The 10,129-nt window shown below is 31.6% G+C and overlaps 2 protein-coding genes across 2 annotated transcripts; both read right to left on the bottom strand.

Annotated features, from left to right (window-relative positions):
- Positions 1-5,263: 5,263 nt before the first annotated feature.
- LOC148760372 (receptor kinase-like protein Xa21) lies at positions 5,264-6,609 on the bottom strand. Its single transcript, XM_088810463.1, has 2 exons — positions 5,877-6,609; positions 5,264-5,717 (listed from the first exon to the last, which is right to left on the bottom strand). The coding sequence occupies exons 1-2, from the start codon at positions 6,607-6,609 to the stop codon at positions 5,359-5,361; spliced, it is 1,092 nt and encodes a 363-aa protein (XP_088666589.1). The 3' UTR covers positions 5,264-5,358.
- Positions 6,610-6,663: 54 nt separating this feature from the next.
- Positions 6,664-9,340, bottom strand: LOC18586755 (uncharacterized). The gene is made up of 3 exons (XM_088810462.1): positions 8,099-9,340; positions 7,718-7,789; positions 6,664-7,352 (listed from the first exon to the last, which is right to left on the bottom strand). The coding sequence occupies exons 1-3, from the start codon at positions 9,237-9,239 to the stop codon at positions 6,664-6,666; spliced, it is 1,902 nt and encodes a 633-aa protein (XP_088666588.1). The 5' UTR covers positions 9,240-9,340.
- Between the last annotated feature and the right edge of the window lie 789 nt (positions 9,341-10,129).

Genomic DNA, 10,129 nt, shown 5'->3' with positions numbered 1-10,129 from the left:
TAATAATAAATATAATTTGAATGGATGAATCAAGTCAAACCCGAATCCTACTTGGCTCCGACCATGGATACTTCTAATCCTAATTATTAAATTATTTTAAGACAAGAAAGATACCAAATTCATTAAAAGTAGTATTTGCTTCCATATTTTCACAATAGTTAAACAACTTTTTTATTTAAGTAGAGAAAAAAAAAATTGTTTTCACTCAATTAAATTACTTCAACTTACCATCATTACATAAACAGGATAGAGCATAGTCACAATATATGCCCTACGTGTTTCATGCAAAGTAATTTTTGTATAACTACAATAAAAACTAATTGCTATATAAAATTATTTTATTTTAAGGGCAACCTTTGTTTTCCATAAAGTACTACTTTATTGAAGGTATATTAATATTTGTCTACAATATTTTAAAAACATACTTGTCTTCTATATTATCCATCCAGTAATTAGCATATTATTAATAATATGAATAATAATTTTATTGTTATTATTACTTTAAGTAATAATAATAACAATAAAGCTTTACTACTTAAGTGATTTTTTGTCAGGTTGAAATGACAATCTTTACAACAATATTTATGGCTTCAAGAAAGATTGAAACATTAGTACATATGTAATCAAGGGTGGAGCTAGTCATTTTGTTGGGGGGTCAAACACAGAAGAGTAAGGATTAAAAATTTTAAAAACCAATATGTTAAATTCAATCAAAAATCAAAAAATTGATAATAGAAATATAAAATTAAATAAAAGACTATAATGTGTAAAATATAAATAATTAAATATGATATATAAGATTAATAATTTTTCCTTATATAATCAGGATTGTTTAAAGACTATTTATTTAAGATAATTTCATTTCAACTAAATATAAAATGTAAAGCTCATGAAAAAATACTCAAATTAATTTCCTCTTACATAATCAGGATTCATAAAAAAAAATGCATTGATGAAATTTTAAATAATAATGTAACACTACAACTTATATTTGAGAACATATGAGTAAATAGAATAGAAAATGAAATAAATAAATAAGTAAATAAAATAATAATATAAATTAAAAAAATAAAAAAAAATTAAAGTTAAGTGAGATATGTAAAATCATTTTTTTATTCGTTATTAAATAAAAAATTATTTTGAGAGAGTCATTAAGAGAATATATAAAAAAATTTAAAAATTTTATATGTAATGAAAAAAAATTTAAAAATTTTGGATTAAGGAGGCTCTGCCCCTGTATGTAATCCCTACCATAAAAGTAGAATAGAGTAAGATTGTGCAACTATTGAATGAGGTAGTTGTTGTCTTCCATAGGAATCATGTAGTCAAAACATGCAACTTTCACAAGAATAAGCCCAACTATCAAAGGTTTTGGAACTCTAAACTGCATAAATAGCAAAATGGCTTCAAGGCATGTATCGGTGTCATTGTCCTTAAGGTATTATTTACCTCCATTGATTGTGTGTAAAAGGATTGTGATAAACCTTGAGGATATAATGAAGCTCGGTGATTGACTATTTTCTACACTACCGAAGTCAATCCACTAAGCATTCACTGATTTAAGGCAAGACTATCTAGACTTCTAAATGATATTCTATAGTAAATCATAGAGAAGCAAATTTGGAAGAACTTGAAAAAAAAAAAGGAAAAGAAAGGAGAGAATGTTCTTTCTTGTTGTTCCGTGTCGTTTTCCTTTTAGAAGAGGGTCATATTTATATGCAATGGAGATAGTTTTTCTAACAGGCACAATTCTATCTGTTTAAGACAAAAACAGATTCTATTTGTTTCTAGTAGTTATATCTATTAGTAGCCAACAAACATAATTAATTTCAAACTGATTTTTAAAATAGACATAACTGTTTTGTCTGTTTCCAATAGTTTTAGTTATAATTATCTGTAGAATTTTTTTTCTTTTTGAAAATATAATTTTCCAATTGCCTGCATTTGCACTTGCACGTGCCACATGGCCAAGTGCCATTATAATTAATTAAATATTAAATTTAATTATTTTCAAGCTCATTGAAGCCTAGCAAAGCCCATCTAGGGTTTATTGCCTACTAAAGTCCAACTATAATAGACTTGTATTCTTCTTTATTTAAATGACTTTTTTCCTTTTCTTTTTCCAATGTTAAATGACTCTATCCCACATTCATTATTGTTGAAAATATCAAACAATCCTCCACTATTTTCAAAATAATCCAAATTTTTCAATAATCTTGAAAATCAATTGCATAAATGAAGGTGTCTTCCAATTGAACTTTTAGTTAGTGAACACGAGTTAAAGTTAATCAAAATTGCATGGTAGATTATATTTTGAACCAGCTATTTCATTTGGTTAATCGAACACATTTCACACAATAACTTCAATACTAGTGAATGCACATTATCCGATGATTCTTTTATGGCCATGTGCCAAAACCCTCTTTTCATGAGTGCTATTAGAATCAAGCTCTTAAGCTCCTAGAAGTGACTATACTTCAAACTCACATAAGTAAATCCTATCAAGAATGCCCTTGTAAGTAAAGTATTCTAACAAACTTTATATTATTGGTCTATTAAAAGTATATAACTCATCATTTTCTTACCATTGCGAGTACCTAACACTTAGGATGAAATATAATATATTATATTATAGTGCTAATAGCCATAACAGATGCTGTGTTTTGTCTCATTAAGCTTAAGAGTATATCACTCATCATTTAATTATTTTTGTTAGCATGCATGTATTGCATTTATCAATATTTTGATTAAATTTTAGAATTGAGTCCATTTTATACATATCATCTAGCCTTCTATAATTTAAATGTCTTAATCTATAAAGCTATAAATGAGAGGATTTAATCATATAAGCAAAAACAATAGTCTTATTCTTATTATTATTAATAATATTTATTTTGAACATTCCTTTACACATATAACAAATATTCTCCCCTTTAACAGAATGAATTTATCTGCCTCAAATACAACTTTAAACCCAACTTATTTAATAAACTTTTAGACACTAAATTTTTCCTAACTTCTGGAACATAGCCAACATCTTTCAAAGTTAGAGTTTTTCTAGAAGTGCACTCAAGTTCTATAGTCCTTTTGCCTTTAATGTTTGCTGTAGAAGAATTTCCCATGTATAAGAAATTTTCATGGTCACTTGGAGCAAAATTCTTGAATAGATTCTTGTCATTGCACTCATGTTTTATTGCTCCTGAATCAATCCACCAAGCATCATTTTCTTCAAGCACATTGATTTCAAAAATCATAGCTACAAATTTTTCAAAAGCAACACTATTTGAAGAAGTAATTTTCTTTTTCAATAATTGATATTCCTTTTTGAAATGTCCTGGTTTTCCGTAATGGAAGCATGTGCTTTTGTTCTTTCCTTTGAATTTTGAACCATTGACAATCTATTTGAACTTTTGTTTGGCAAGTTTAGTGGTTTGTCCTTCCTCGACAACGTGTATTTTGGCTTCACTAGAAATAGCAACTTGTTTTTGTTTCCTGTATTCTTCTTCAATTTGAAGCTGATTTGTTAAAGCCTCAAGAGTTATTTCTTTTTTTTTTTTTTGTGGTTCAGACTTATTTTAAAGTCTTTCCATGATGGAGGAAATTTGTCTACAATGGAAGATAAAATTACAGTTTCATCCATATTCATTTTATATTATTTAAACCAATTAAGCATTCTTTCAATTTCTCGCAGTTGTCCTATAACAGAACATCCATTGACCATTTGATAATTATTAAAGCGACTAGCAAGAAATTTCTACTTGTTGCATCTTCTGTTATGTACCTAGCTTTCAGTTTGTCTCATAATACTTTTGTAGTAGCATCATTCTGGTATGTGTCAAATAAGCCATTAGCCAGACCATTCAAGATGTGACTTTTGTTCATATAATCGGCATTGTCCCATTTCGGCCTCTCTCCAGTTGCAGCAACTGACTCATTTTCGCCCTTTTCTAGTCTTGGTGTAGTCAGGGCATAGACAACCTTCAATGTTGATAATAGGAAATGTATTTTTTTTGTCATCTTGGAAAGTTGCCACCATCAAATTGGTTTCATTTCACAAAGTCAAAAGCCAATTATTTTAGTGTTCCGTTTATGACAACCATTGTTGAAATGAGATAAAACTTTAAGAATGTTGGAACTCTAAACTGAAAAAATATTGAAATGGCTTCAAGGCGTGTATCAGTGCCATTGTCTTTAAGGTTTTATTTGCCTTCGCTGGTTGTGTGCAATGATTATGATAAACCTCGAGGATTCAATGAAGTCTAATGATTGACTGTGTTTTGCTCTGTCCAAGTCAATCCACTGAGCATTTATTCATTTAAGGCAAGACTATCTGGACTTCTATATGATATTCTGCAGTAAAATCAAATAGAAGCAAATCAAGAAGAAATTGAAAAGAAAGGAAAGAATGTTCTTTCTTGTTGTTTTGTGTCTTTTTCCTTTTAAAGGAGGGTCCTATTTATAGGCAGTGGAGATAATTTTTCAACAAATACAATTTTGTCTGTTTCAAACAGAAACAAATTTTGTCTGTTTTTAACATTTATATCTGTTGGTAACAAACAATATAATTAATTTCAAACAAATTTTTAAAACAAACATAACTATTTTGTTTGTTTCCAACAGTTACAGTTATTTGTTTGTTTTAATAGTTTCAGTTATAGTTATTTGTTCAATTTTTTTCTTTTCAAAAAAATAATTTTCCAATTGCTTGCACCTACAAGTGTCAAGTATCATTATAAATAATTAAATATTAAATTTAATTATTCTCAAGCCCACCCAAGCCCAAAAAGCCCATTCACGACCCATTACGTACTAAAGTCCAACTATAATAGACTTATATTCCTCTTAATTTAAATGATTTTTTTTTCTTTTCTTCTTTTCAATGCCCACATTCATTATTATTGAAAATATCCAACAAAAGATCCTATACGCTTTTTCAACCAATGATGAGAAAAATTGAAGTAATCCCGATAGATCCAAAAAAAAAAAATTAGCATTTTAGCCTCAACAAGCGGTTAAGCCTCTTTTAACTATAGGTGAGTGGAAAAGAATCATCATACTTGTAGTTGGTGTGACAAGCTCCTATTTACAATGTTACGATTATCTTAAAGGTCATGATAAAATCTTATTCCATGAATCCTGCTTTAACAACATGCCTAGCACAATCTCGCAACACCCATTTCATTCATCACATGTGTTAGACATATGCCCTTAAAAAAAATTTAAACAATTTCCTTTCAAAAAAAGAAAAAGCAATGTTGTTTTTATAACTCACTGGATTAGACAATGTTATATTTAAATAGAGAACATTGTTGTTTCTTATTTTTGGAAAACAAGACAAATTATGTGGTGTTTTGATTATTAATTAAATCTATTCGACATCCTTAAGAATTTAATTTTGATTTTCGTCAGATTGGCAACAACTTCTTTCATGTCAACCCTTTCCTCTGGTAACTCTGCTGAACATTCCAATGCTAATTGCAAAACGGACAATGCACACTCCTCTATTGCGTAGTCTTCCCTATTTCCAGTACTTAGCAAGTTGGGATCTATGACTTGAATTATTGTAGACGGTAACAACTTTTGCACCCAACTTTTCAAGCTCATTTCTCCTTCAAACATATCGTTTGTAGGCTTCTTTCTTGTAAAAGTCTCCATAAGGAGAATGCCAAAGCTGTACACATCACCATTTGTGGAGACAAATCCTTCCGATCCATACTCTGTATGTGAATGTCGAACTGACAATCATCAAAATTTCTAATATTGTGTAGCAGTGATAAAAATTGGTTAATATGTAACGGTAAATGTTATATATGTGCATGTCCATGTGTGCATATGAGTAGAAACATAAATTATATTGCATTGTATTAAAGTGTCACCTGGTGCCATGTATCCAATAGTTGCCAGTGTCATGGTTTGTATCATTGAATTCTCTTCAGCTAATAGTTTTGCAATACCAAAATCACCCAAATGTGCAACCATGTCTTCATCTAGCAAGACATTGCTTGGCTTTAAGTCACAGTGGACCACTGGTGTTGTATGACCATGATGGAGATACTCTAAAGCAGACGCAACATCTATCATTATGCTCAACCTTTGTAAGATATTAAGAAAATGGTTGTGAGAATACAGCCACTTTTCGAGGCTTCCATTGGGTATGAATTCAAGTACCAAGGCTTTAAAATGAATATTGCAACAACTACTAATGATTTTCACCAAATTTCGATGGCGAATGTTGCGAAGCACCTCGCACTCAACATCAAAGCTTTCAAAGGCTCCTTCTAGATCTAAATTAAAGACCTTCACAGCAACGTTCGTTCCATCAGAAAGAGTCCCTTGATAGACTGAGCCAAAACTCCCTATACCTAGCAACTTACTTTCACAAAATCCATCTGTAGCTTGAGCAAGCTCTTGGTATGAAATTCTTCTCCATGCTGCTAAAGGTTGCAAATTTTCCTCATCAGTTGGCAATTTTGCATTTCTTTTTCTACTTCTTGAAAAAATGACAATCAAGGATACTATTGATGTTGTTGCGGCAATTGCTGGTAGAATATATTTCATAAGCTTAGTAGCGGTCTTTGATCGTCGAGGAAGATTGCTTTTGCAAGGCATAACTCGCAATCGAGGTGCACCACACAACCCTTCATTCCCCAAAAATGATTGAAATTAATAATTTGTAAACTGTCCTTTATTAGGAATTTCTCCTTGTAGTCTATTGAAAGAGACATTGAAGTATTTGAGGTAGGAGAGTTTCTCTAAGGACATTGGAATCATTCCAGAGAGATTATTTCTTGACAAATCCAAGAATTCCAAGCTTACCATATCTCCCAAGGACTCGGGAATAGAACCATCCAATTTATTACCGGATAAGGAGAGATATGTGAGGTCTTTTAGATCCCCAAGGCTAGTTGGGATATCACCTGATAACCTGTTCTGTGACAAATTTATTATAGCCACAGCCTTCAAATTCCCAATGTCAATTGGGAGAGAGCCGTTTAGAGAATTTGAAGACAGGCTTAGCCGCAAGATATCTAGAAGCCTTGTCAAGGTTGAGGGTATTGAACCAGTAAAACTATTGGAGCCCAAAAGCAGATATCTTAGAGAAACAAGATCCCCCAAGCATGCTGGTATCGGTCCAGACAATTTGTTACCAGTGAGAGATAGCAAGTACAAACTCTCTAGTTGACAGAAGTCCGATGGGATGGATCCTTGTAACTTATTGTATCCGAGTGAAATACTTTGCAGCTTTATCAATCTTCCAATGGTTGTGGGAACCTTTCCAGTCAACTCATTGTTGGGTCCCATATTAAAGATTTGTAGATGCTGCAGGTTTCCAATCTCATTTGGTAGTCTACCTGCAATCAAGTTACAAACTGTCACCTAAGATTTCATGATTTTGTTGTGATAGAGGTTCCACCATTAATTTTAGCTTACAAAGTTCTCACAATATCTTTAAGTGACAACCAAAAATACCTTTCAAAATGACATTTTTTTTTGTAAATTTAGGGGACATTAATGCCTTAACCTTCTTTGATAAATTGATAATGGAAAAATGCTGGTGAGTAGCATACAAAATTGCAGGAGATTTAAGTGTAATTTATATATTCTATTAACAAAGATTAACCTAAGGCAAAAGATATTGTAACGAGGGATGGCAACAAAAAAGTGTATATTATATTACCGCAACATCTAAAGTTGGTGAATTAATTACCAAGAGTACCTGTAAACTTGTTAGACGCACAATCAAGGTCTGTAAGAAGAGTTAGGTTCCCAAGCTGCCAGGGAATTTCACCTACAAAATAGAGCATTGAAGATATAATGAAGTTTTAGGATTCAGAAAGAAACTATCTAAAAGAACTTTGCTTTCCATAGCAAAATGCTAATGCCTTCAAACTTTTTTGACTTCTTGATTGTTCTAGTGGACAACAAAAGTAAATATTAAATATATGTAAAAAACTATAATTAATTGATTAAAATGAATTTCTTATAATTAGACTAGTGGAGTATTATAAAATTGAATATATCAAAAATTATGAAGAAACAGGGAAATTTCCAATTGATGGAGTCTTCCATTTGAGATACAAAGTGTTAATTAGCTTACCTTCCAAGTTGTTTTTCCCGAGATACAAACCGTTAAGCATAGTCAAATTCCCAATTTCTGTAGGTATACTACCCTCCAAATGATTGTAAGACAAGGATAAATCTATCAATTCTTTGCACTTGAATAAACTGGCTGGAATTCTACCAGAGAGCAGATTCGAACTCCAATAAATCCCTTTTAATTTAGGAAGATGATTGAACAAATCGAATGGGAGATGACCTGTGAGATTGTTAGTGTCCAAATCAATTCTTATCAGGGAAGATGTGTTGCGTGGGATGGTTGGTATGGTTGGTATGGAACCAGACAGCTGGTTGGATCCCAGATCAATTCGCTGCAATGAAGATATGTTGAAGATTGAGGAAGATATGGAACCTGAAAGCTTGTTCTCACGTAGATATAATGTTATCAATCTGGGATGATTCCCGATTGCTCTAGGAATCTCTCCAGAGAGTTGGTTATTGCTAAGATCAATTTCTTCCAATGATGATATGTTAAAAATCGAGGAGGGTATGGCACCTGAAAGCTGATTATGATCCAAGTATAAATATTTCAACCGAGCAAAATTACCGATTTCTGCAGGGATTTGGCCATTCAGATTGTTTGAGTACAAGCCCAATACCTCTAACCTAGACAAACTGCACAGAGAGGATGGTCTAACACCCCCAAAGTTGTTACCGTAGAGAAACAATCTCTCAAGTCGAGTGAAAGAACCAAACCAAGATGGGATTTCCCCACTGAAACTGTTGTTAACAAAGTTTATAAACTTCAGTCGACGCAAATGGGACAACTCAACGGGTAATGAGCCATGCAAGTTGTTGTTTCCAACAGCAATCCAAGCGAGGAAAGACAGATTTCCCAAGTGAGGTGGGATTGTACCGGTTAGACCTAGGCTAGAAATGTCCAGAGCAGTGACTCTGAGGTTCCTGGATCCACAACTGACACCAACCCAGTTGCAAACAGAGGTAGCAGTTGACCAATTTGTTGCAAAGATGTTTTGAGGGTCCTGAGTGATATGTGCTTTTAGTGCAAGAAGCGCCAATCGGTCTGTGGTGATGTTGGGTGATTCCATAGACAAGGCAGCCATAAAATTACACAACAGCAGCACCACAAGAAGGGAGACGAGGAAGCTCGTGTTTCCCATTGGCTTTCTCTGGGCAGGAATAGTAAATGGAAAATATGGAGCAATAAGGGAACTAATGAGAATTTGGTGTAATCAGGTTTGTACTGTTTGTTGTTGATTAACTAAATAGACAATTACTTCCTTGACGGTTTTGCTTTTTTTGTTCTAACAAATCAAACCCAAAATAACTCTTCCAAATCTATGTTCCCAAACATAGCATAATAGTATTTTGCTAACGGGTTTGTCTTAAGGGATTAGTATAAATTTTGGTAACGATAATATTTCTACAGTAAATATAGTAATTAGCTGTTAGTAAATGATCATTTCTAATGCATTAGATAAAGAAATTACCTTACGTAGTGAATTTAGAGCATACCCTTAAGATATTCGTTAAGAAAATTCATAAGAATTAGTATATAACAGAATCATTTGCAATTTGTTAGTAGAAGAATTTGTCAATCTTTTTTTATATATGTACAATATATAAGAATATATATGTTAAATTATTTTAATTTTAAAATAAATCTTTACTAAAGAAATTTTAAAATAAAACTGATGTTACAAGATCGTGAGAATTTGATAGAGATTTAAATTTAAATCTCATTAATGACTTACATCTAAGGAAATCTTTAATCATTTTATTACTTCACTATCTAATAATAATTTTAAAAACATAATTAATTATTATTTATATGTCTTTTCACTTATAAAGCTTTAATATATATATATATATATATATATATGTACAAAGGATTAACTTTGTAAAAGTTTTATAAATTCATCATCATTATTATTTCATCTGAACTCTTGTATTACAAATTTTAGAATCTTTGAAAAGTCTTATTTGTTTATTGATTTTTTTATTGTGCAACCTGCAAAATCGTTGTTGCACTTGTCTAAGAAAGTGCAGT

Source organism: Theobroma cacao, chromosome 10 (assembly GCF_053813885.1).
Source record: "Theobroma cacao isolate CCN51 chromosome 10, ASM5381388v1, whole genome shotgun sequence".
Taxonomy (NCBI): Eukaryota; Viridiplantae; Streptophyta; class Magnoliopsida; order Malvales; family Malvaceae; genus Theobroma; species Theobroma cacao.
This window is presented reverse-complemented; position numbering and strand designations above follow the sequence as displayed.

Coding starts and splice junctions, on each gene's coding strand:
- LOC148760372 (XM_088810463.1), bottom strand. CDS start 6,609: ATGCCTTGCAAAAGCAATCTTCCTCGACGATCAAAGACCGCTACTAAG. Junction 5,718..5,876: donor TATTGGATACATGGCACCAG/GTGACACTTTAA, acceptor ATTCACATACAG/AGTATGGATCGGAAGGATTT.
- LOC18586755 (XM_088810462.1), bottom strand. CDS start 9,239: ATGGGAAACACGAGCTTCCTCGTCTCCCTTCTTGTGGTGCTGCTGTTG. Junction 7,790..8,098: donor CGGGAAAAACAACTTGGAAG/GTAAGCTAATTA, acceptor TCTATTTTGTAG/GTGAAATTCCCTGGCAGCTT. Junction 7,353..7,717: donor TGCGTCTAACAAGTTTACAG/GTACTCTTGGTA, acceptor ACTTGATTGCAG/GTAGACTACCAAATGAGATT.